The 27702-nt window shown below is 37.8% G+C and overlaps 1 protein-coding gene across 4 annotated transcripts in view; it reads right to left on the reverse strand.

Annotated features, from left to right (window-relative positions):
* Window positions 1-1650: 1650 nt before the first annotated feature.
* The window catches only part of nt5c2l1 (5'-nucleotidase, cytosolic II, like 1), a 29050-nt gene continuing 2998 nt past the window's right edge, over window positions 1651-27702 (reverse strand). The window contains exons 2-23 of one of the 4 annotated variants that reach the window (XM_055004011.1): window positions 22315-22603; window positions 21979-22077; window positions 20093-20253; window positions 19841-19965; window positions 19528-19657; window positions 9819-9892; window positions 9541-9658; window positions 9367-9462; window positions 7224-7315; window positions 7061-7118; window positions 6834-6927; window positions 6693-6746; window positions 6505-6588; window positions 6348-6383; window positions 4861-4968; window positions 4711-4777; window positions 4110-4280; window positions 3971-4022; window positions 2837-2897; window positions 2313-2489; window positions 2156-2220; window positions 1651-2060 (exon numbers count right to left, since the gene is read on the reverse strand). In XM_055004011.1, the coding sequence (XP_054859986.1) occupies window positions 2045-2060; window positions 2156-2220; window positions 2313-2489; window positions 2837-2897; window positions 3971-4022; window positions 4110-4280; window positions 4711-4777; window positions 4861-4968; window positions 6348-6383; window positions 6505-6588; window positions 6693-6746; window positions 6834-6927; window positions 7061-7118; window positions 7224-7315; window positions 9367-9462; window positions 9541-9658; window positions 9819-9892; window positions 19528-19657; window positions 19841-19965; window positions 20093-20253; window positions 21979-22077; window positions 22315-22338 (1962 nt within the window). In that variant the 5' untranslated portion in view covers window positions 22339-22603 and the 3' untranslated portion in view covers window positions 1651-2044. Of the gene's footprint in view, window positions 2061-2155; window positions 2221-2312; window positions 2490-2836; window positions 2898-3970; window positions 4023-4109; window positions 4281-4710; window positions 4778-4860; window positions 4969-6347; window positions 6384-6504; window positions 6589-6692; window positions 6747-6833; window positions 6928-7060; window positions 7119-7223; window positions 7316-9366; window positions 9463-9540; window positions 9659-9818; window positions 9893-10814; window positions 11184-19527; window positions 19658-19840; window positions 19966-20092; window positions 20254-20829; window positions 21000-21978; window positions 22078-22314; window positions 27376-27702 lie in introns of those variants that run through there. The other 3 variants (XM_055004012.1, XM_055004013.1, XM_023269988.3) reach the window with 3 other exon arrangements.

Below are 27702 nucleotides of genomic sequence, written 5' to 3' on the forward strand. Positions count from 1 at the left end.
GATGTTTTTCTGTTTTGTTTTTTGACAGGATTACCACAGACCTGACCGTGAACACCGTCGACACCCACCTCAGGGAGACGCTGCCTAAGATCTCAAGGCTGCTTGGTTGTGGTCTTTCTGGCACGTACTCTTCCAAGATGAGCCGGGAAGTTTAACACTGATGGAATGACACCAGGTCTAAGCCGACAAACTTCCAATTCCTCCTCCACCCATCGTCTCTGGGAAACCTACATGGAGTAAGAAAAGTAGACAGAGAAGTAAATAAGTCTGTACACAACATATTAAAAAAGAAATCATGCTGATAAATTAAGTCCAAAGAACCGAATTAGCCAATATACTGGAGACCAGAGCTATTTAATTTGATAAGTATAACCTTGTTTAGTAACATTTCAATTATTTGAGAGCAGTCCTAAAGAATTGCCTGTAATCCCAATCATAAAATGGGTTTGGTTTATTTATACTACTACTGCTGCTTGTACTTTTACTATTACTACTACTGCTTGTACAACTATACTACAGCTACTATTAATCGTCTGGTATTTGGTAGTCAAGCTGCTAGCTTAGCATTTTGCTAGTGGCTAACTAGTTAGCTGTCATAGACTGGAAGCTCTCAACAAGATTTGATAATGAAAAAAGAGCCAAAAACTATTCTTACCTATGAAAAGTCATTCCAAGTTTCCTTGTCTCAATCGTACGACGTAGTGTGTAACTGTATGCAGCACAGTGAGACGGCATACTTCCGTTTCCGTTTTCACGCCGTCTACATCAACGGAATACACTGAAACTTTGCTCCCACTAGCTTAGCCTCGCTGTAGCACGCAGCTCATAGGGGGAGTGTCCTATCTACTGATTCATATCTATGGGCGCTACGTCCATCTTCATATACAGTCTATGTGTGTTAATTCCAGATCACATGACCTGCTCCACATGATGTCATTTCCTCCTGAAGAAAAGACTGGCAAGACTCCAAGGCTTTCTGAGTTATTTAATAGAAAGTAGTGTGTGAGTCAAGTGTGGATTTATGGCATGTCAACAGGTTTACTACAATATCTTTAGAAATAACTTTCAATTTAATTCAATTGTATATATAATATTTAGAAGAATCTTTCCTTAAAAATGCCATGTGGTGTTTGGTTACAGGCGGCCATGCTGATTTTAGTCCCGAAAACAGCAAAAATGTCAACTATGATATCAGAATCAACAACTTCATTAACTCTGACTATCAGAAATGTGTAACTTGTTCCTGTAATTTATGATCTAAGACTCTATTTAGAATACATAGTTGTCCCATGACCTCCATTCTGTTTTGGAGATGTCGTGTTGGAACATGTTGAAAATAATGGATAGAATTTAAGGAAATATTACCAGCTGTGTTCTAACTTGCATCTGACTAATTTCTTGTTTTAAAGTATCTGCTTTTCAGATTTTTGGCCAATATCCAACATAATAGATGGATTTTTGTTTGTAGTTTGAAAAATTCAGGAACTTTATGTGTTTCCGGAAACAGCCGTGAACATCTGCCATTACATCTGTAGAACTTTCTACAAAAGAAAAAGCTCCAATGAAACTGTATAAGTCACACAATGTGAGGATGTCTTTGTCTTGTTCGCTGAGACATCATGATGCTTTAATGAAACGAATGAAAACCAACAATATTAATGATTTATTGAGATCCTTCAACAGACATTACACAAACAACTATTAAATACATTTCCTTCTTAAAACCATTGCACAAACTCCTGATTAAAAGTGCATCTGTACAACTAGTTGTCAAAACAAAGTTTCACTCATATATACAGTAACCTTGAGTCATGTATATTTAAATATGTCTCCTGCTTGAATTATGGGTTTCTAAGGTAAACGTTCCATGGCATAGCGGCTCATATCCAGCAGGTGGAGCAATAAGTTTGTTCTGTGTAAAGGAGGCACATCATGGCTGCAGCAAACCCATCATACGTGCACAAGTGTAAGCAGTCACCTTGAAACACATTTACAAGATTCCTCTGCAGCATCTTCATGTTCTGCTTCTTCTGGTTCATTATAATCAGCTTCCTTCAGCACTGCGAGAGAGAAAAATGTCCATCATTGACTTCAGAATATAACAGAATTTAGACTGAAATGATCAATCAATCCACACACATATAAAAGTTCTTACTCAGTTTTGTTGGTCTTGACATCGTTTTGGGTCACTGTGAGGTCCGTTGTAGCCTCGTGAGGCATCTGAAAGAGAAAAAGCACCGTGATTAACTTTAAAAAAGGTGACACTTGTGTTTCTTCCTGTGTAGGAGTTTGAACAGAAGTAGAGCACTGACGAGGACTGGAGGAGCCATGAAGAGGTAATTGAAGGGGTAGTGCAGCAGGTTGATGCAGGTGGACGAGTATAGATCTGCATAACGCATCAGCTGGCTGGCAAACAGTGTCTGTCTGGCTCCGCTACGCAGCAAACTGCCCATCTGGCCGTAGGACATGTCCATCCTGTAGGTCAGCACCTGCAAACCAGCAGGAGGAGACTTTCTGGTTTCTGCTGCAGCACTGAACTGTACTGTATTAGTGCAATTAAAAAGTGTCCTAGTGCATTTATATACAGTTTCATGTTGATGATTTGAGCTGTCAACAATAAGTGAAGGAGGCAGAACAGTGTGCTAACATCATGAGGAGTTTAAATCTTTCCAGAAACAACAAAAAGGCAACTTAAGAACCACATACGGGTCAATATATTATTGAGGGACTTCAAAAGTCCCTCAATAATATATTGACCCATATGTCGTTAAATCAGCTACATTTTGCCTCCATTAAAAAACAGAAACCTTTAATAGTTCTGATGTGTGACACTCACCTTTATTCTCATCTGAATGGCGCTGATGTCTGGACACTCTCTGCTGCCGCTGTCCAGATGTCTTCAAACAACACAGAACAGCTTAGTCAAACTGTGTCATAGTGAACAATAAAATTTTCTTTCATAGCAACAAATGCTGCTAAATAAAGGTGTAATGAATCCTTTTGTTTGTGATCTACGAGCTGCAAAACATCAACAAACCTCTAAAATATTCCAAACTTTTTAGCATAAATGATTTGGGAATTATTTAGAAATCAGCTGATTAGTTAATCATCGATTCATAATACACATGACATTTTATTTTGTTGTCCTATAATGAATTGTTTAACACATAATGATGTACAATTAATAAAAGCAGACAGATTTAATATATGCCATCACTAAAGATGTGATTACAAATTATGAAATTTGAATTTATCATTGGAAGTGCGGTGCTGCAGCTCCCCCTGGTGGCCGGAATCAAACACAGCTCAAACACCATTTTAATTACTTAATATTTTATGTTGAGTTCAGTGGATGAATTATTCTGTTAAAATATACTTCACCTAATTCAAATATTCAAAACTGTGCAAATTCGCCTCATTTAAAAGTATAGAGGAGCTGCTAAAAAAACTAATCAACAGACCTTATTCCTTCACTTTTAATAGTCTGAAACCAACAACAAAATGGACCTTAGGGAGCAGAAATGGCCCAGCATCCAGTTGTAAAAGCGAGGCTGCATGTTGTCTGTAACTCTACAGCATTTATGAAGAATTTAGAACAGTTTTTACTCTGCTGGTCAGCTTTTATTTTCTAAATATAAGGTGTTTTATTTAAAAATGAGATTTTATGGTTGCCTTTTGAGCAGCAGCTTCTCATCCTGTGAAGGTAACGCCATAAAAGCAAACATTTTGTGCAGAAAAAACTTACTGACATATCATTAATGACATATAAGTAAATGTAATCAGACAAAATACCCTGACAGCATTGCAGGCTTAAATATCCTCAATCTATAACTCACTCATTTATCCTCTATAAATGATGACAGATAATAAACTGTGCACTAGTTTTACATAATTAACTCATTATAAACCAGATGTTTAGTGTGTAAACATTTAATTAAGTGTTGAATGCTTAATTTCCAGATAGACTCACGTGTAAAGTTCAGCTAAGAAGACATCGAGACGTTTAAGCTCCTCAAAGAGATCTGAAAAAAACAGGAAAGTCCTCAAAACTCTGATCAAACAATCATAAAGCTGTAAATTCTAAGAGGTTTGAGTCTTCTTGTTCTTACTTTTCTTCTCCTCCCACACATGCAGCTCCTTGCTGAGCTCCGGTACGACCAGAAAAGTTTTCCATCCTTGACGTTTCTTAGATTTCAGGATGTCTCCAAAGATGTGATCTCCGACGTAGAGGACGTCTTTACCCTTAACATCCAGCAGATCACAGACGATATCTGAAGATCCTGCGACAGGAAAACACAAAAGGAGGGAAACTAAATTATACAGTGGTGGAAAAAAGTTTTGGGACACCTCATATATTTATGAAATATTGCATTAACAATCACTTTTAGGTCTTCATGTGTAATTTCTTTTAGTACAATCACAGCCATAATACTAAACAAATCTTTAAAAAGCCATTAAAAACTTAAAATTGGTTCCATAAAAATAATCATTTTGGTAGAATTTAGTTTTATTAGTTTTTCTTGTAAACAATAAACCAAAAATATCGTTTGTATTTGTTTGTGTCTGTCTAATGCAGCCACACCTTTGGAAACACAAAAAAGATTTTTTCACAAATATTTCATGATAATATTTGAGATTGTTTAAAATTTTAAGGGTGTAAGTCACAACACGACAATAAATAAATGAAAATCCATCATTTTTGCATCTCACCTCCAGAATAAACTGTTCCATGCTGCAGGTCGCCAGTGTACGTCCCGATCCGAAGCTTTCCAGTGTTCTGCATCCAAAATACAACACTCATATTAAAAAACCTGCTGATACACAACATTCTTCTGTGACTCAGGAGACACTTGCTCATACCGTGTCCACTTGTCTCAGGACGGTTCCTTCTGCAAAGAACAGCGGCTTCCTGGTGTCGACCACGACCAGGTCAAAAAAGCTGTGCCAGGACGGTTTGGCACCTCCAGGCTGGAATGAAGAAGAAATATGAAATTTATATGACACTCTTAAGTTGAAGCGTCAATATATAACTGAGGAATTTTTGAAGTCCATGGGATATATCTGCATACATTTTTATTAAAAGTAAAAAGAACTAATGTTTTTTATGTTGATTATGATCATGTCTTTACAAATTCCATAATTATTTATTATGGAAACAATCACTTATTAATAAAAAATGACTGGATATCACTAAAATGTCAACTAAATAACCGTCCCGATTTATTAACAACCACCTTCTAATTAGCTAAATAATAATAAAATGAGCTTATTCAAAAATAGTTTTAATTGTGGTCTTTTTATTAAGTTGAGATAATCATGACAGATATTTCTTTTTTGGCAATATATCAAACTTTATATGGAAAATAACTAATTGTATCTGTGTCCCAGAAATCACTTTCAACTAAGTTACTCATTACAAAAACACCTCTCAAGGAAGTGTGTTAATTCCAGATCACATGACCTGGTCATTTTGTTTTTCTGAATTTTTTTTGTTTGTTTTTTGGCCATTTCAGTCCATTTTGTAGGCATTTTAGCTCTTTTTGTGGTCATTTTGTGCATTTTTGTGGCCATTTTCAGTCTGTTTGTGATAATTTTAGGTGTTTTTGTAGTCATTTTTGCAATTTTTTGTAGTTATTTTATGTCTCTCGTCATTTTGTGTCTTTATATGATAAATATGTGTCTCATTGACTTATCTTGTGTCTTTTTGAGCCCTTTTGATCATTTTGTGTTTCTTTGTCATCTTGTGTCTCTCTGTGGTCATTTTTGGTCATTATCAGTCAGTTTGTAGTGGTTTTGTCTCTTTTTATGATAATTTTGTGTCTCATCAAGTCATTCTGTGTTTTCTGTGGTCATTTATGTTTTTTTATAGCACAAAATAACAAATTGCATCTGCGTCCGAGAAATCCCTTTCCACTGAGTTCCCCATTACAAAAACACCTCTCAAGGAAGTGTGTTAATTCCAGATCACATGACCTGCTCCATATGATGTCATTTCCTCCTGAAGAAAAGACTGGCCAGACTCCAAGGCTTTCTGACTTATTTAATATAAAGTAGTGTGTGAGTCAAGTGTGGATTTATGGCATGTCAACAGGTTTATTACAATATCTTTATAAATAACTTTCAATTTCAATTTTACTCAATTGTATATATAATATTTAGAAGAATCTTTGTGTTTTTACACATGTAAAAATGCCATGTGGTGTTTGGTTATAGGCAGCCATGTTGATTTTAGGCCTGAAAACAGCAAAGATGTCAACTATGATATCTGTCAACTATGTTACAAAAAGTCACATAGTTATATATTTACCCTGAATATTCTCTAATAAACACAATTAAAACTGCCTTACCTTAGGACTACTTTCTAGCAGGTAGTTCATGATGTTCTTTGTGATGAAAGAAAGGTTAAAAAAAAAAAACATGTTAGAATAAGAGTCTCGGCTTTACTTTCACATAGTTTACTGTAAAAAGGTGTAATTTGAGCAACAATACAAGGTTCTAGTTCACCTCGGTGTAGCTGTAGTCACTGTTGGTGGCCAGGAACACCTTGGCCACTTCTTTAATTCGACGTAGGAGGACTGGGAGCTTTGGCTGCAAAGAAAACATTTATATTTTCAGGATTTTTGCAATTTTGAGAGTTAAATTTAATCCAGGTGAAGAATCTTTTTTTTTTTTTTTTTTTTTAGCTTACTCACGTCTCTGATCACATATTTCTCCAGATTCTTTATGGTTCGTTCTTTTAGGATTCCCTATGCAACACACAACACAGCAATGTACAACAATTAGACACACCTAAACACAAAGTGTTGCAATATGGTTCTTTTTTACAAACTTACAGTGTCGTGAATAAAGTCCATCGCATCTCGAACATCCTGAAACATGCTTCTGAAGGACATGAGCAGGTCGCCGTGCTGGAAGCCATTTATTAGGCTGCAGCAGGAAAAGGACAAAAAAGTTTGAGGTTTGAGAAGAAGTTCACTGGTTTATTTATAATTGTTCAAGACTCAAGGGTGCAGAAAAAGAGGGCAGAGAGGAGCCGGAATAATAAAAAATGTCCACTTACTTACTGTATCTGGTGCATCTGGTGAAGAAGTCCACCAGGCAGGCGTACAGATACGTCTCTGTAGGGAGCGTGTTCATTAGTTCTATCACATAATCTACTTGGAAAAGAAAAGGTAAAGGCTAAAATGAACAGTCAACAATAGGAAAGAGGAAACCATTCATACCTGACAGATTGAAGAGAGTGTTGAGGATGTAAAATCGCTCAGTGTCGCCTCTTTGGATGAACTTATTGGGATAATAGTTGTGAACGTCTTCCCTGTGGAGCACAAATAGAACACAGGTCACTTTAATGGTCTAAAATGGCAGAAAGATGTAAACAAATGTGCATGAAGCAGCATTTCGGAAAGTGTGTGAAATCTTGTGATGATCTACAACCAGATTTAACAACCAGAACATAAATAAAACGAGTCAAATCCAGCTCATCTCAGCTGACCTTCTATTATTATCTTTGTGCCTCTTCTCTTATTAAACAACCAAAAATCACTTCCAAACAAAAACAGCCTGGCAAGTTTAATTAACTGTGGTATCAGCATTGTTTACCGCCATTCAGTTACTGCCTTTTACTCTTTAAATCCGCTTCATACTGCTGTACACTAATACTTAATACATTTCAGTTTAACCTGTATATTAAATTTCATGTCAAACTCCAGATTTTCTTGCACGATGACAATTTTGCATTAATAAGCAAGTCAATAGAAAACTTTCATCAAACTCAAAGACCTCTAACTCGTCCTGTCTTTAAAAAAATAATGAAAATTGCATTTATTAGAGCAACAAATGGTAAAAAGAGAAAGAATCATTGGATTTTTAACTTTGCAACAGCCCTGCGGCCAAGAAAATTTATGAAATCCAAGTTTAAAATCATCATATTTCATCTAAACAAATAAATATTTGCACCACATCCTGTAAAAAGTCAAAAAATTCTGCACTTAATTCTACCTGCAAGTTGTTAGAGGATACGTTCAACATGATCTGCATGCGTAGAGTTATGTCAAACACACCTCGTTTGAAGAAGTTGTGAAAATTCAAATAGATAAATATCTGCAGCTTATGGAACCTTCTTTTTTTTTCCTGCAGTGGTAAAAACTGTTGACATTTGGAAAAGTGTTGCACGTTACATCTAAGTTTTTTCAATTGTTGCAAAATGAATAATCAAAGAAATTCAACTTTCTTATTTTTTTCTTTAATCTTTCACTATACTGCATAAAATATATCTTGAGTTTTGTTTTCAGGGAGAAAAATGAGCCCACAGTGAGTAAATGTGGGAGCCAAAACCACCAGTACATCACAGAATTTTACAGGAACATTATTTTAAATAGCTATATTGCATTAAATAATACAAATTATGGTTTTATTCCTAAATATAAGTGGCAGATTCTAAAGACCAGGAGACACATTATCATGCTGAAAGATGCTCCAGTGTTTGGTGAAGACGGTCATTGAAGAAATATTTTGACCTTTCACTTAAGAAAATCAGCAAAACTACAGTGCAGAAATACTCAAGTAAATATAATGCAAACAAAACTGTAGTTACAAAAAGTAAATAAGTATTAACATTACAATATGCTTAAAAGTAGCATCACGTAGAAAGATCTGTTTCAAGAGGACGTCGATGGATTTGTTGTATTGGATATATAATGTATATATTTGTGTGTAAACCTTTTGAAGCTGGAAAACATGGGGATAATTTTAATTATTTAAAATAGTGGATAGCTAATCTTTAAAATGATTTTAACTTACCTTAAATCTAACTTACCCTAAATTATTTCAATTTAACCTTCACATATATGGTTGCTGTCTATTAAATATGTTACTTATTTGTCTTCTTTACAGTCCCCTTCTCATTTTAACCCTGTAAAACCCACCGTTGCAAAAATACAGTATCAGTTTTATTTTTTTATTATTGTTTTTTACTATTTATATATATATTTATGTGTATTATTTTTGCCCATTTTTTCCTATATTTGGTTTTTTTATATATATATATATATATATATATATATATATATATATATATATATATATATATATATATATATATATATATATATATATATATATATATATAGATATATAAATCTGTTATTTTTTAAGTTTAATTTATTTATTTATTTATTTATGCTCATTTTTAAATTTTTTTTTTTAGATTTGTGTTGCTCTTTTTTTCATGAATATTTGGGTTTTACAGAGTTAATGTATCTTAACTCCAGAGTTCACTTGTAAAGATGCTCTTTAAAAAGCAGTAACACCAAAAAAAAAAAAAACAACAAATCTTTGCACTGTGTTCAGTTCTGACTTTAACTTTACCCTTTGAGGAAGCGGAAGCCGTGACTGCAGACTAAAATATTTCCATTTGAATCCACCTTGAGGAGGTTCCCATACTTGGTGTCGACCACTAAGCCTCTGAGGGGTGGAGAGAATTAAATTAGTACATGAGATAAACTGATTGTTACTGATTACTGAGACAGACTTCACACTAACCGGGTGGCAAAACTGGGGTCGTAAGTGTAGCGCAGGAGCTCATGAGGGTAACCAATAGAAACCATTCTGTCTCTTATCAGCTCAAAGCCCAGACTCTCGTAGTCAGGAGACTTATACACTGCAAACAAAACAAAACACAGCCCACAGCAAAGCCATTAGTGCTCAACCTGCAGGTCTGCTGTGGCTCCAGAGAATTCTGAAGTTATGATAAATAATTCACAGACACGACAGTCGTCCTCCTGCTGGTGACACAACATTTTACACAGAGTTTCACATACATGCCAGCGTGTAATCCATGTCGAAGCCGTAGCATCTGATGTTCTCTAGTGTCAGGCTTCTGTTGACGAACACCCTGCGATCGAACACAAACACAACAAATCAGGCCTGCAGACACATGACCGGACAAAAGAGGTTGTGTTACATTCATCCATCATTTTACGATCTGTGGTGCATTTGTCTCAATGAGGTTTGTTGGGGTTCAGTAACACAAACTCAGCTCGATGCTTATCAGCTAGTGAGCATCAGTTGTATCATGAGATTGGGTTTGAGTGGAGTAGAAGTCATCTGAGGTGATGGGACCTCGTTGTTGTTGCTTCTTGACCTGAACCCACATGTTCTCCTCTTTGTTCTCCTCCTGGGCCTTCAGCAGGGTGGAGCTGGGTGGAGGCTGCAGATGTTATCATCACCGTCATGCTGCCGTCACCGTGTTTTAAATGTTTCAAATGGCGTCAAAGCATGTTAAAGCTAAAAGCATCCAGGCTGTGTTTATAAGAATCTGCTGCTATAACTGGTTTCTTGAAGAAGGAGGCCAATCTGCTGCACCATCAGGCTGGACGTCCCGGTCTCAACCCTCAACAGTTCACACATACAGGGTTCCTGTAAATAATTAACCTGCAAGCTCATATTTTCTGAATGTGTCGCTGCTGTGCATTGAAAATCTTTCTCCTGAGAGCAATTGGAGGTATTTCTGATGCAGGAGCACTTTCTGAAGTGATTTAAATATTTAGTTACTGGGTGCAAACTGAGTGGATAGAAGCAGGCGAAGTGTCAGAAAACACACCAGTGGATGCTGTAGGCCATTAATGTATTGTCTAACTTGGAATAAGGATAAATGCAGAGTAATATATTAGTAGTGTAGAATTAAATCATTTCCTGGCCTGCTGTTGTGGTCAATGAAGCAAAGAAATTACAAAAGGAAAACAGTTTTTCTGAGAATCATTATAATAATAAAGCCCCACAAATTCTGTGATATTACCCAAAGTAAATGGACTCACTTTTGGTCAAAGTCTCTCTTCAGCCTGGGCCGATCGGGGTACATGCTTGGATATGTGTCCATTTCGTCCATTTTCCTGCCTCCTGATGTCCAACCCTCAACACTTTTGGCAAATAGTCAGAGGAGAGACTTTTAAGCTACCAAATGTACCCAAACTTTGCAGGCGTGGCCCTTTTTCTGTTTTCGTACGCAGGCTGAAGCTCCACCTCGTCACTTTTGTGCTTGTTGATGATGCAAACGGCTGCAGGAAAACATCGCCTGTTGCATCTGACTCACACTTTCAGCTTCAAGGGTGTAGATTGTGTTATCAGCGCTGCACACATGTTTAGGGGCTGTGTGCCAAATACGCACATGGTGGGAGTTTCCCGATGACCGTCGGCCCTGCTGTGATCCAAACAGTTCAAGTGTGTTCACCAAAGCAAAATGTCTCAGATGTTTGATTTGTGACTCATTTAGTTCATGAATCATTTGGCTTTAGGTTCACCAGAAGCTACGGAGCGCAGCACCAGAGTGCAAAGTGTTAGCAGCAACATGTGCTGGAAGTGTCACAAGTCAGCAACAACAAACTTCACAAACATAAGCTACAGTGGCAGCAGGTTTGATCGTGTCCCTGAGGAGAGATGTTGTTATTTCATTTAAATGAGATGAGGAATCTATTTTTAGTCGCTTATCATATTATGATTTCAGAGCTTCAGTCATTTCTGTTTTCTCAAATTAGTCTTCAGATGCATTAATAGTTTAGCCCCAGAGACTCTTTCCAGAAATATCCAGAGACAAGACAGCAACAGAGTTACCAGGAGCAATGTGAATACAATAAAATATCACATCATAGATCTAAATTTAGACAATTAGCTTCCTCCACAAAGGGCTGTCAGCACTGGAACACATTAGCAACTGAAAACAAATTAACTACAGATAATCACATTCTGACAGCTGAGGGCTGGCTAACAGCAAACCACAGCTGCAGTAAGTTTCATCTGTCACAATAAATGTATTTAATTCACTGTTTATCTATATACAGTTTGAACAAAAGTTTACATGCACTTGTATGGACCGTGTATATCATGGCAGTCTTCAGTTTTCCAATGGCTTCTATAACTCCTAATTTTCTACAATAAAATAATTGAAACACAGAAAACAATCATGCATTTTGGTTCTTTTATAAATTTATTGTCGGTCTTCTGGAAATATGGCAAAATCTCCTGGGTCAAAAATATACAAAAACAACCTTTAATTATTAGTTTTGTGATGTAGAAAGTTGTGTTAATCAAATTTTCATAGTGGTATGGGCTCTTAACTTCTTGTGAGTGATTATAGTCGACTACAGCTGCTGACGCCATTCAGTTAATTTAATAGGGGCCTGTTTGATACACTCATTAAACTCAACTGCAAACAGTACAATGGGAAAGTCTGAAGAGCAAATCATTGATTTGAACAAGTCAGGAAAGTCACTTGGTCATCTTTCTGTAAAAATGCCATGTGGTGTTTGGTTATAGGCAGCCATGTTGATTTTAGGCCTGAAAACAGCAAAAATGTCAACTATGATACCTGTCAACTATGTTACAAAAAGTCCCACAATTACATATGACCCTATTTCTCCTCAGTGTGATATGCAGTAACTTCTTCAAGCCAAATATATCTGATCAGAACTTGGTTTCGTATGTTTTGACTCCATTGAGGTTGTTTTCAGGGAATGCTATCCTGTGTAATGCTCCAGATTTGGAGTGTATCCTGTCGAACTCTGCAGCGATCTCCAGCGTCGTCCGATTCCTGGTCTCGGGGATGAACTTTATGTAAATCACAGCAACCACGCAGAAAAAAAGAAAAATAACAAAGCAAAAGGAATCCAGATTCTCCTGAAAGTGAAACATTTGGAGGCCGTTTGTGAGTCAGTTTGTGTGATGCATTTCACCTTATTTCACCTACATAAATTCTTTAATTTACTGCTTGTCTTCTGTAGCCTGCAGCTAAAAGTCTGCCAGTATTTATTATGCTTACCACTAAGACTGGGAAAATCATCCCGAGCACAAACAGGCCTGTCCAGTTGATGGTGCAGGCGATTGTGTATGCAGCTGATTTGAATGCCTGAGGAAAGATTTCCCCTGGAAGAGAAACCGTCCCTGCAGCTTTGGGTCAAGAACACAGGATGGATGTTTATGTTGCGGTTAGATGTTATCATTGTTGATTCAAATGCAAATATTTAGCCTGAACTAATATTTGCTAAGAGACAAACATACCTGGTCCACAGGCAAAAGAGAAAATGAACATGAAAATGAGGACCATGCTGCAGTATGGCATCCAGGACAGATAATGCTGGGAAGAATGAAAGGATTTAAGCTTAAGTTCTCATATTCTGCATCAAAATATGCAGAAATATGCATGAAACGGGGGCTGGTGTTTTGACTTACTTGCAGGTACAGAGTGACGGTGAGGAGAGCCAGAGTCGTAGACATTCCTATGTACCCTCTGAACAGCAGGACTTTCTTCCCCGTTCTCTGAATAATCATGAACTGCAACATCAAAACACAGTTAAGGTGCTGCAGTAAATGTTCAGGCAGTGATTGTACAGAATCAAACAGCCACATGGGGGAGCTATCATTACACATGAGGACAGCAGTCACAGATGGTTTACAGAAGAACATTGTTGAGCTATGAGAGCAGAGGAAAGAGGGTTTTTTTCATTAATCAGTCACTACAAGAGGAACAAAAAAACAAATGTTAGCCTCAGGGTGTGTAAAGGATGTTATATGACAAAATTCACTGACATTAGTAGGTTTAAAAATGGATATAGAAGGGTCAATATATAATTGAGGGACTTTTGAAGTCCATGGGATATAACTTGCATACATTTTTACTAAAGGTACAGTTTTTTATGTTCATTATGATCATGTCTTTACAAATTCCATGATTATTTTTTTATGGAAACAAACACTTATTCATAAGAAATGACTGGATATCACTTAAATGTCAACTTAAAAAACCATCCCAATTTAATAACAACCACCTTCTAATGAGCTAAACTATATTAAAATGAGTTTATTCAAAAATAGTTTTGATTTTGTTCTCTTTATTAAGTAGAGATAATCATGACAGATGTTTCTTTTTTGGCAATGTATCAGATTTTATATGGAAAATAACAAATTGTATCTTTATTCCAGAAATCACTTTCAACTTAGTTCCCCATTACAAAAACACCTCTCAGGCAAGTGTGTTAATTCCAGATCACATGACCTGGTCATTTTGTTTCTCTGTGGTTTTTTTGTTTCTTTTTTGGCCATTTTCAGCCCATTTTGTGGCCATTTTAGGTCTTTTTGTGGTCATTTTGTGTATTTTTGTGGTAATTTTGTGCATTTTTATGGCCATTTTGTGCCTTTTTGTGGTTGTTTTCAATCTGTTTGTGATTATTTTCAGTGTTTTTGTGGTCATTTTGCAATTTTTGTAGTTATTTTGTGTGTCTCTTGTCATTGTGTGCCTTTATATGATAATTATTTGTCTCATTGAGTAAGGTTGTGTCTTTTTGAGCCCTTTTTGGTCATTTTGTGTTTGTCAGTTTGTGTTTCTCTGCGGTCGTTTGTGTTATTTTATAACACAAAATAACAAATTGTATCTGTGTCCAAGAAATGACTTTCAACCAAGTTACCCATTACAAAAACACCTCTCAAGGAAGTGTGTTGATTCCAGATCACATGACCTGCTCCACATGATGTCATTTCCTCCTGAAGAAAAGACTGGCCAGACTCCAAGGCTTTCTGAGTTATTTAATATAAAGTAGTGTGTGAGTCAAGTGTGGATTTATGGCATGTCAACAGGTTTACTACAGTATCTTTATAAATAACCTTCAATTTCAATTTTACTCAGTTGTATATATAATATTTTAGAAGAATCTTTGTGTAAAAATGCCATGTGGTGTTTGGTTCTAGGTGGCCATGTTGATTTTATGCCTGAAAACAGCAAAAATGTCGACCATGTAACAAAAAGTCCTGCAACTATATATTGACCCAGAAGATGATTGGATATTGGTGAAATGGGACTTACAAAGGCTACAGAGGTGGACAGTTCACAAAGCCCTGTTCCCAAGGCGGCGTAAGGTAACTTGTGTTCTTGGATACCTGCAGCACGAAACACTTCAAAGGAGTAAAAGTACACCTATAGAGAAGTATTTGGACATAGAGAGACAATAAATTTTATGACATTTCCATTTATGAAGCGTTTTGGTTTAAAACAGTGCGTTCAGACTCATCACACATTACATATACTTAAAAAAAAGAGGTGAAATGTGACATGTAACTCACAGCGTTGATGCCACAGAGCTGCAGTGAGACGAACATAACAATGATGGTGATGAGCTGCCAGCGGACTGTTTGGTTCTGAATCAGCTCCAACACCGAGTGGCTGCGAACGTTCTGCAGGGCAGCTTTCTCCTTCAGCATCTCCTCTATCTCCTTGCTGTAGTCATTGTTGCCCCACAACCTCTTTATAGCTAGTGGAACATAAGAAAACAGGCGATTTAGACCACAGAATACCACAACAAAGTTACAAATCTGACCAAGATAGAATCCCCTGAAGTGTTTTCTCACACCTTTCTCACAGGCTGGGCGGTCTCCTCTTTCGAACAGCAGGAAGCTGGGAGACTCTGGCAAGAAGGGCAGAGTGACGAGCTGGAACAACGCCGTGAAACTGATGAAACCCAGCAGCCAGGGCCAGTTCTTCTCTGTACCAAGTAACTCGCTGCAAATGCAACCGCCACTTTAGCCAATAGTCAAGCTGCCGCAATGTGAAACAACAACATGCATCCAAATGCACTCTGCTACTTTGTCTTGTTTAAAGGAGCCCAAGTAGTAAAGTTGTAAGGCTTTATTACAACGTGGGTCTTATTTGGTGCCATCAGCCCCCTAAATAATACCAACATCGCACTCACCAAGTTAATTGCTGAGATCTGGGAACAGCCTGACATGAGGAACTGGAGGAGCACTCAGGGAGAGCAGCCCTCTGCCAACACTCCTGCCCCATCATGAAATTCTAAAGAAAGTGAGCCAATTCTACACCAGATTTTAATGAGTTCCTTCGCTGGCCTTTCTCCACCTCTCCACCAAGTTTCATGAAATTCAGTCTGGCAGTTTTTTTGCATAATCTTGCTGACAGACAAACAAACAGACGGACCAGCAAATGGCTCTGAAAACACAATCAGATGGGGCTCGAGTGCTCAGCAGACATTTGACTTGTTTTATGTGACTTGGCTGAGTGCTCAGCAGTTACTTGGGTGATTACAATGTTGTCAGGACTGATTGAAAAGGTGGTCAGAACCTTGAAAATAACATCCCTGTTTTAAGAAACACGCTAGAGGCTCTGTGAGGATGTTTCATTGATGTATTCAGGTAGCTGGGTACAGAGCCATCACTCTGTTGTTGCCAATGTTTTGCTCTGCTCATTTGTGTCACTGGAACAAAACAAAATAAAAAATCTCTTGTGGTCTTTTGTGTACTAATCGGCACTATATACTTAAACAAAAGTGAATACACATCTGTACAACTTGAACGATTCAAAACTGTTTGGTCATTCAATAACTGCAATGTTTCTCATTGAACGAGTACAGTATTTTCTCTGATGATCAAAACAAACACTTAGGAAATATTGAAAATGCAGGACCCAGTAAGTAAAAGTAAGTAAGTAAAAACTCACACAACAAAACTGACTACATATGTGATCACTGAAACGAAACCGCGTTCACCTGTGACTTCCAATTAGTTTCACTGCATGAACACAGCTTTAAAAAAAGATTTCTTAACAGCAGAATTTTCTCAGCTTCGGATCAGCAGACTTTGCTCGTCTGCATCACGTCTACGCATGGAAAATAACGTCAGAGAAGTCAGAAATCTGATTGTGAGACTCCACGATGATGGAAAAGGATGCAGGAAGATCTATGATCAACTAAAAGTTAGCCTAAACACAGCTGCATGAGTAATCAGCTGTAGTACCACTAATCAGAGCCGTAGTGCTCGTCCTCCTAAATTGACACCACAGACAGAGTGCTACTCGTACAGTCAAGCTCTAAAAAAACAGACAGGCAAGTGCTTCAGACTTGGCACAGGAATTATGAGACAAAATCTGAGTTTCTGTGACAGCTTAGACAATGTGAAGGACAGTGCATGATGTCAATCTCTTTGGATGCTGTCCAAGAAAAAGACTCTTTCTTTGTCTTTGGCAGAAAGCTGCGGGACGAATTTTTGTTAAGGAACATAAAAAGAAGCCTGGTGAATATTGGGATCGTATTCTTTGGTTAGTTGAGAACCAAGACAAATTTGTTCAACTCTGAAGAGGTCCAGGATGTTTGGTGTGACTCTCGCCAGGCCTACCACAGTGATTGCATAGTCCTGATAGTGAAACACAGAGGCGTGGGTGTAATAACATGGGGCTGCATGAGTGCAAAAGGTGTTGGGGAGATGATATACTGGCAAAATACTGGCTGACAAGATGACTCCCAGTCTGCAGAAGCTTGACAGAGGATGAAACAAGCAAACTGAGAAAATCACACAAGAGTTTCTAAAGATGAAAAAGCGACGACTATGACCTGGCCAGCTATTGGTCCCACTGTGGGGCCTGTATTTTCAGTTTGTTATTCGACATTAGTGCAGATATCCTTCTGTTCATCTTGGAATTAAAGCAGTTATTTGAAATTTAAGTGACGCTGTGAAGGGGTGGATTCACTTCTGTTGTACACAGTAGATACATCTGTTAAATTACTGACAGTACAATTGGCCTTTATCCTTTCTTTAATATATTTTTTCAGGTTTTGTTTTTGTAAATTGTTCCAGTGAAAGAATATTTCCATTTTTGGGTCTTCATGGGTTAGTTTCTACAGGTCACTTAAGTAAACTCTAAAACCAGTAGTTCATTGTCTGTCTCTGTGTTGGCTGCAAAGACTCAGCTATCCTCAGTAAAGTCAAGCTGACCCAGTACCTAATAGCAGCTGCCATAAACAAGCAAGGTCGTAAAGACATGAAGGGCTGAGCCTCCAGTCGAGGGAACAAACAGTCGTAACACCAGGGCCCTGTGTTATGAGTTTGGGAAAATATTGCATGAAATATACAGCATGACTTTAAAGTTCAGGACAGAATCTTCACACGTGTTTGCTGCTGTCGTCCCATGAAGAACATTCTGATTTAGACATGTAGTAAGTTTTGCACGAGTATAAATGTGCCCTGCTGGGAAGGTAACCTTTAAAATTGGGTGGCATTGCACAGAGGAAAGTTGTCTTGCTCATCTCTGATGTTCTCGATATCGAGCTTCAATAAAATATCTGAAACTTCTTCCATCAGCTCGCAAGATTTCCATCATAGATCCCAGGGCTCAGGAAAGTGAGTTAAATTCATGTGCAACCCGAATGTGAAACTTTCTGGGCCAGCCAGGTAAGCAGTCACAGCACAAGAACTGAAAGCCATAAATTAATTATATATTAATTAAATTAACAGGCAATACAAGAAACAAACAATTTCATTGATCAGGAAATGTTGCTGATAGTATTTTTGATGAGATGAGATGTATTTAAAGGTGTTTTGTCTTTGTTTGTTTTTAGACACTCACCAAAATTATACGATAACATGATGCATCCATGATGTATGATCACACAACATGGAAGATGTATTAAAAGAGCAAATATCACACACAGTATTTAAGTGTTATTATGTACAAGGTGAGCAATTTGCAAGCAGAGCTTGAGCAGTTTCACAAATAAGAATGGGATACAATTACGTTGTCCTGAGACGTAATCACACAGGCTCAGAGGTGTAAATGCAGCCAAAGGTGCATCTACTACTTCAATCACAATCACTTATTTTGCATTTTATTTCTATATATATATTATAGAAATCTGATTCACCTGAAGACAAAAGAGGTTTTTTTTGTAAATACTTGTCAAAAAAAGTCAAATTAACCTCATAGGACCTGGCATCCACATATGTGGACACCTTTTTTTTTTTTTTTCAAAAAGAGCGTATTGTTCATAATAACAATAAGAATAAAAACAAGAACAATAATAATTATAAAAATAACAACAATAATAAAAATAACAATATACATATATTTGTAATAACATCAAATATAATAAATATAATATTCAGATATGAGATATTATCTGATTGTTCTATTTATTGGTTACTCCTTATTCCAAATAACTAGAAGAAATCTAAAATGCAAGCCCAACCAAAGCTCAAGTCTTAAGAGGTTAAATTGATCATTATTCATTGTTGAAAAGCAATAAAAAGTGAATATATCCAGGAGGGTGAATACTGTTAACAGGCACTGTAATTGATTTTTCTTTTAATTTTGTTGCAAGGATTATAATATCTGCTTGATTTGTTTCCACAAAAATATTTTTTTTAAATTGAGGATTGGGGGACATGATAATTTACACTTTGTCAGATATTTTGTCAAACTATTCATAAGATGGTTGTAACAGGTTACTGTAAACACTGAGGTACCAGGACAGCTAAATGATAATATTAGATTTACAATATCATCATGACTTTATTTAGTTTTTTTCTGTGTTTTTATTTTCTTTTATTCCGTATCTATAAATGAATTCTGTCCCAGCACATATCAATATTGCATAGGGGTCCTACACCATAGGTCTGTAGGAGATCTTTGTCATTTGAACCTTCTACCCCACTTGACCCATACTTGACTCCACACAGTATAGATGACAGCTCCTGCCTCACCTGATCCCCAGCAGCTGACCGCTGAACTTCCCCAAGGAGATGAAGCTAGCGATGGTCACACCCACCATCTCTCTCAGCTGCCTGGGAGCGCATTCGAGAAGGTACATCGTGTGAGCACAAAGGCCGATTCCTGGAGGCGTACACGGGGGAATCACACATTCAATATCGATCAATATCTGTGAGACAGATGACTGAGAGGTCTTAGAAATACAACAGTCACAAGTATAAATAGAAATCGATCGTCTGTAGGCTGAAATGTGGAGACAAGTGTGATGGAGCAGCCGAAAAAAAAAGGACATCTAATGAGGTTTACCTGAATTGAGGCCGCAGAGAAATCGTCCCGCCATGATCATCTCGAAAGACATGGCTGTTTGGCTCAAGAGCATCAACACAGCTCCAGTTATAGCCATGAAGTTGTTGAACAAAAGGCATCGCTTTCTGTGGGGAATAGAGACTTAGAGGCCATTGTTTGAAAAAAAAAAAAACTGTGACACTAAAACATTTCATTCTGTATTTCTTAAATAGATTAATAGAAGTTGTGATTTTTATGTTCATGTAAACGAACCTGCCAAATTTTGAGATCAGTGAACCGGCCACCAGAGCTCCTATTAAACCCCCGATGCAGAAAATGGACACAGTGAAGGACCAGATGAGGGAGAGATGCCACTGCTCCAGGGAGAGGTTGTATCTATGAATGCATGTTTTGTTCACCAGCTCCTTTATGAACTGCAACAACAACATGCACAGTTACACAGAATGACAGAAGTAATATACAGGTGTTTTAATGGCTGGTGGATACATTTTGTTGCATCTACAGTCATGGAAAAAATTATTAATCCACTTTTGTTTTCTTCAGTTTCTTGTTCATTTCAATGTCTGGTACCACTAAAGGTTTATTACCTGAAGAACACAATGAACACGACAAAAAATGCAGCCGATTCCATAATAGTTTATGTCCTATCTGACATGCTTCAGCTTCATTGTATTCCCAGGGTATATAAGAGGACATTTCATGTCATAAGCAGCACTGCACATGTAAAGGTCTAGAGTGGTTTCCTGACATTCAAGCTGTAGCACAACTCAGAAGTTGTCAGCTCTCACATAATGCCTAAAACTAAAGTATTATGTGAAGCCACAAAGGCAGCCATCTTGGCACTGCTGGAAATTGACATGAGTGAGAGACAGGTAGTGAAAAAACTGAAGATCTCCAAGACAGCCATTCATTACACCAAGAAAAAACAAGCCCAACATGGTTCTACCAAACTGCTAGTTGCTTGCGGCAGGAAACGTCTTTCTACCCACCAGATGACCGTCACTCATCCGTTCCTGTGTCAGGAATCGTCATCAGACCTCCAGGGACCTTAGAAATGAGTGGACACTGTCGAGAAATGTGACTTGTTCGGTAAGGACAGTTGGAAACCGACTTCTTGAAGCTGGTCTGAAGTCACACAGGGCAGGAAGAAACCCTTCATCTAAGAAAGGCAGAGGAAAGCCTGGTTACTCTTTGCTGAGAATCACAACGATTGGACTGTTGATGATTGGGCTAAGGTTCTCTTCAGGGATGAATCCAGTTTTCAGATGATGCCCACTCCAGCCAACTGACTGGTTAGGAGGAAGCCTGGAGAAGCTACAAACCACACTGTCTGCCCCTACAGTAAAACATGGGGGTGGATCAGTGACCATCTGGGGTTGTTTCAGTCTGGATGGAACAGGGCAAATAAACCAGGTCATGTTTGGGGCTATTCTTGAAAACAGTCTTATTCCATCAGCTGGAAAACTCTTTCCTGCCTCCAATGACTGGATTTTCCAACAAGACAATGCCCCTTACCACACAGCAAAGTCAGTTAAAACCTGGATGGAGAACCCGAACATTAGAACCATGCCTTGGCTGCTCAATCATCAGATCTATATCCAATTGAAAATCTGTGGAAAATCATCAAACACAAAATTGAGAACCACAAGCCCACAACCAAAGCAAATTTGTTAGAATTAGTGCAACAGGAATGGGCTGCTGTGACAGCAGAACAATGTCAGAAGCTGGTGGAGAACATGTCAAGATGCATGGCTGCAGTCATCAGAAACAATGGTTATGAATCAGTACTAACTCCTGTGTGTATCATGTGACTAAAACAGACAGAAAAGAAAACATGGAATCCGAAAAGCTGTTTTTGGCAGAACAATGCCACAGCTATTGATGTAAGAACTTAAGTGATCTTGTTTATTATCAAGAAAACCACGGAAAATGTCTAGATATCAGCTCTTAAATGAAACTCTAATGAGCTATATTTGTTGTAATCATTATATTTGTCCAAACAAATGTACCTTTAGTTGTACCAGGAATTAAAATGAACAAGAAATTGAAGAAAACAAGGGTGGTCTAATAATGTTTTCCATGACTGTAATTTAACTTATTTGATTTTACACAGATTTTTTTGAAGCAGTTCCACTTACACCAGAGGGGGAGGTCATCACAGATACACAGTATCCATACTGAAATGTCCCACCGATACCAGCAATAAAAATGGTAGCAATTACAAGTGGACAGTTTAGCTGCAGAATATAAAAAGACAAAAGCACGTTATGATGACATTTTGTTTTATATCAGTCATGTCAGATAAAATCAAAGTTAACATTACATTACAGTGTTTATGTTAAGTTTTTCATGTTGAAAAAATTACTCAAATATTAATTTAAATAAATGTAGCAAATGTGTTTTGAATCTTGGTTTCACACATGAGGAGCATAAATGATGTGCAGACAAATAAAATGATTTGAAATGTTACCTACCAGGAGTGTTAGGTACTCGGGCATAGCTGGCGCCTGTCGTTTTCATGTGAGGAATCTTTTTCAGGTCATTCAGCCTACATTTAACTGAGCACTGAAATGATTAACTTTCAAATCAGGCCAAAGACACAACATGATGGAGGGAGACAAAGCAGCAAAGCAGCCACCATATTTGGCAAATGAGTGTGTGTGTCTGCATGAGTAACTTATATTTGTCCAGTTAAATGAGCTGTCTGGATTTGGTTTATGTTTGTTTAAGGATTCCGTCCAGTGATGACAGACTCTGGGCAGACTGTTGTCAAAAAAAAGAAAAAGAAAAAGTTATTTATTGTCTTGCAATCTTTTTAAAAGCTTTGGGAAACTTGCACCGACTGACCCAAAGACATGATTATGAACCTGTACTGAAACCTTCAAGGTTTCATTTAGTGTTTTTGAAATGAAGCAGTTATGTTAAGATATTTCAGGGGTGGAAAATTCGAAAACCTCCAGGACATGTGATGGTGTTGCACTGCACAGTAGGCGTGGATAAAAGTTAAGCCGAAATTACCATACATTTCTAAGAAAACATCATCCTCTGCCCCAGTTTTTCTTTACTTATTGACCAATCTTTTTGCACAGTCATCTCATCGATGCTTAGGCGGAAAATATGTCCCAAAAATACAACATACAGGAGCAGACAGATCCATAATCATTTTGGTAAATGTTAGGGAAGACTCAGAGACACTTTGGAGATTTGGATGGCTTAGGTTGAGAATAAGGTTTACTGATGTCAGGAGATACGATACAACAAAGCAGCACATTCATGTGAGCATTGCCAGCACCAATTCTGAGGATTCTCTTCGATCTCGGGTATATACGGAGTTGGGAGGAATGCCATATTTAGACAACTTGTCTGCTCAAGAACGTCAACTAGACAATATCTAATCATAATACACAGCATCTGCCTTTCTCAGGGCCATAATAGGGACAGAGAGGGCCTAAACATGCTTACAGCCTCAGATTGGAAGAAGGTGGCAACCTGTAGGATAATTTAAGGTCACCTATAAGTTCTACAACTTAATTTAAGGTGACTGTAGTTGACAGATGCAACCTACATGACATTCTGGGATGTCTTCCACTAACAGTTGCAAGGAAATTCCTCAATAAGGGCAGAGAGAGTAATTTTTCCTTCACAGTAAATATATTCCCTTCGATGAAAAGTTCTCACTCTCATGTTTGTTTAGTGAACATAAAGGTACAACCAGCATCAGGGCAGCTTTAAAGCTCACCAATTAACACACACTACATTTATTTAATGTGAAACAAAAAGCAAATGCATAAACTACGTGTTGTAAATGTTGTATATGCTCAGGAACAGAGAGATCCTGGAAAGTTGCTGCCAACCCCAGGAAGTTACCATGTTTGATCATCCAATAAACTAACTTGAAATGTTGATTTTACACTTTGCAATTTGTGTTCAAAGAAAAACAATATTTCTAAAACAGTGCCAGGTTTCCCCCGATTTGCAGTCTTTGTGCTAATTTGTACTAAACAGCTGCAGGCAGTAGAGAAGCACTGAGTTTCTTGTTGAACCCCAGGCAAGAAAATGAAGTGTATTTTTCCAAATGTCAAACTACTCCTTTACTGTAAGATACATGAATTCCTCTGTTTACCCTGCACAGTAGCTTGGGACTTGTGGCAGATTTATCCAAAGTGCTGCTTGTGACCGCTGAACACCCAAACCTGATTCTAATGAAAACAGAAACCTCCTGCGGTATCCCTTCGTGTCGGACAGACTATCCAGCCAGATGTCACACAGCTGAGCTCCAGGAAGGAACTGCTGTCAGCTGGAAATGACAGCACACTCCAGACAGACCACTGAGAGATTGAAACTTCTAAAAAGTTGTCAGGAGGCCTGTTTCCTGCAGGAGATGAAAGACTTTGCGGCTGCCAGTGAGGCTCTATTTACAGCTTGACAAAAGGCGGAATGGCTGACAGCGCATAAAACAGAGGCGCTGTAAGTCATTTTTACATATCATCTGTACCAAATTACACACAAAAGTAAGCCTTATTCAAATGAAAGCGGCTGATGCTGCACAAACTGCACTCCAAAGGGATGATTGTTGACCTCTACTCACAGGAAGTTTAAAAATACACAGTTATTTATAAGTGGAACTCAGTCACTGAGCTTCATCCTCTCAGCACTGTGAGTCTAACTTTACTCGCAAAGCACTAAGAATTGCAGGTGACCCCACACACCCGTCCCACAACCTCTTCAGCCTGCTGCCATCAGGGAGGAGACTGAAGAGTCTGAGGACCAGGACCAGCCAACTGAGCAACAGCTTCATCCACCAGGCTGTCAGGAAGCTGAACTCTCTCCCCTCTCTGCCCTCTCTACCACCCCCTTCCCCCACATACACAAACTCTGGTCAGTAACCTCTGATCTGCACTGAAATAGCACATTCAACCGTCAAGCATATTTGCACTTCTTGGACTGTTACTTATTTGCACTGTTCTGAGTATTCTGCACTAAATCCGTCACTTTATCTCATGGTCATGTTTACATTTCACTCAGTTCTACTTTTCTTAGTTCTTAGTTGTTGCTCGGCTCTAATTTTGCTTCCTTTGTTCTTTTTGCCCTTTAATATCTTATTTTTTAAGTCTTTATTTAATGTCTACTGTTGCACGAAGAGAGAGTAACGAAATTTCAATCCTTGGTATGTCATGTACATATTGAAGAATTCACAATAAAGCTGACTTTGACTTAATGGGAGTTCATCCAATTGCCTCATTCACTGAGACCACAAAACAAAAAGCTCATGGTAGGGATTCGCTTCAGCTGGTTTCATCCTCTGGGCACCATGAATGGATATTAATCACATTTTTCACATTCACAGACCGATAAAAACTGTCATCCCAAAAGCCAATCAGGAAATATAAGTGAAAAACCTGCAAAATAAAATAATCTGTTTTGTTTCACAATACAAATGTTAAGAAAAAGCATCTGTCATCATTCCATTCATGATTACAACAATGCGTTGATGAATAAACTGTTCAGTCTCACTGTGATTTTCCTTAAGAAAATCTGCATTTTTGAGAACTAAGGGAAGAATCAGCGTGTGTTTTCTTGTATTTATGCAGACCCACACACGTGTTTTCAGTTTAAAGGTTCCACTTTGTGGCCCTTTTTGTCAAATTATTGATAGTCTCACATGTGCTTTGAGTGTGTCTTTCAGTTTTTAATCTCAAAAAACTACAAAGATTATTCATTTTACTAGGAATGTTTAATCCGTGGCCCCACCCATTTCAGGAATAACACTCTCTCTGCATATACGGTTGACCACATGACAGCCAACATAGATATGTACTTCTTGATATGGAATCATTTTACACTGAAATATCACTAAATTCACAGCACAGTTACTGTCTTTAACTTGTGTATGGTGAATTTGTAATATGACATTCCGCTTTTAATATCAGTATTTTAGCACTGCAGAGCTGGAAATTTCTATTTAGTGACAGCTGCTTACTGTGTAGCTTTAATACACTGTGTTTCATCACTATTTCATACTTTTCTGTTGTCTGACAACATAAATCGAAAAATAAATAAGAACAGATTCATGGCAGCATTTAAATGCAGTAAACGTACGAACGGTTCTGACTTTACACCACAAAACATAATAAAATGGACTGTCACCATATGGTGCTTTTAAATCATATAACAGTTTAAATTGTAATTTGGGCTCTGAATTGTCTTGCTCTCCGTGTGTAAAATATGCTAAAAGTACTAGTTTGGTTGAATTCCTCCAGGCAGCTCATTAGACACACTGAAGATATGCTGGTGAGCTGAAACGAGTCCAAAAAAAACACAGAATGGGAAGAGAAAGTAAGGCCCTGAAATCAGGAAATATATTACTTATTGCACTTCACTGTGTTTGAGGAGGAAAGAGAGACTAGATAGAGATTATAAATGGGAACTGGGGAATGTGCTGCACCTGGATGACTGGTTTTATAGCCTCGGTACAGAGAGAGGAAATGGAAAAACGTCTGAAAAGGGAACACCCAGATCCAAACTGAAGCCTCTGTTGTAAAACTGTAGAAACATACAAAAACCTCACGAGTTCCACATATTATTGAAACTATCGCTAGACGAGGTGAATTATTATTTTTAGTCACCTAATAATGACAATAATACTAACAAAGGCCAGCTGCTCAACTACAGATCAGCTGAACATCAACACTTTTATTGTTGACTAAAAAACTGTCAGAGAAACACTGAGTTGTGTGAGCTCCTCTCTTTAAATCTCCCTGTAAACCAGTGAATGCAGCTTCCACTACCTGCCAGGCATAATGCTTCAACACATCTGGATAAAAACTGTAAAGATCTCTGTCCCAAAAACAAAAGTAAGTCACTTTTGCAGGAGGAAACAACACGTCTCTCCTACTGTTACAGATAACATGTTGTTTTTCAGTAGTGGTGAGGATATGTGTACCGAGCTGAGCTGTTAGGAACCCATGTTTCGTGTTTACTGCCAAATGTTAGTATGCTAACATGGTAAACAAAGATGGTAACACTAAACCTTCAAAACAAACATGTTAACATTGATCCCGGAAGCATGTTAGGATGCTGACATTAGTATTTAGCTGAAAGCACAGCAATACAAATGCTAACATAGCTGTGCGTCAGCATGCTATCGGTATTGATCCAGAGACAGATGGTCGGTCGATCAGTCGCTTCAGTCCAGATTAAAACGTTTCAGCAACTATAGCGCAGATCGTACATGAAGTTCTGTATGATGCCCCGAGGATGAAATCTAATCATTCTGACAATCCCCTGACCTTTCCTTTAGCATCGCCAGCAGATTAAAGTCAGTGCTACTACAATTACTTTGACTACAACTGTAACTACTACTACCACCACTACTAGTACCAATACTACTATTGCTACTACTACTTCTACTACCACAACCACCACTATACTACCACTACTACTATTGACACTATTACTACTACCACAACTACTAGCACTACTCCTATTCCTATTACTACCATCACTACTACTATTAGTACTACCTCTACTAGTAGTGGTACTGCTATTATTAATTATTATAATAGCAGTACATCAAATAAGCACCTCACTTACACATTTTGCGTATAATGTCTACACATTAAAGTCAGAGAGTGAGTATCGATGTTACATTGTTAGAGTTAATGTCAAAATGACACACAAAAAGCAAAATAATGTGTTGAGATAACAAACAGAGCAACTTGCCGTGTTGTTCATACACTATTTCACTGCGTTGTGCCTGGGGACAACCTGATAGAGACGCCTGCAGAGCTGAAGACAAGGTCTTGTTTTAATCTGTCTCTTGTGAGACCTCCACTTTAATAGAATTGCCAAATGAATTCACT

This window comes from Amphiprion ocellaris, chromosome 17 (assembly GCF_022539595.1).
Source record: "Amphiprion ocellaris isolate individual 3 ecotype Okinawa chromosome 17, ASM2253959v1, whole genome shotgun sequence".
Lineage (NCBI taxonomy): Eukaryota > Metazoa > Chordata > Actinopteri > Pomacentridae > Amphiprion > Amphiprion ocellaris.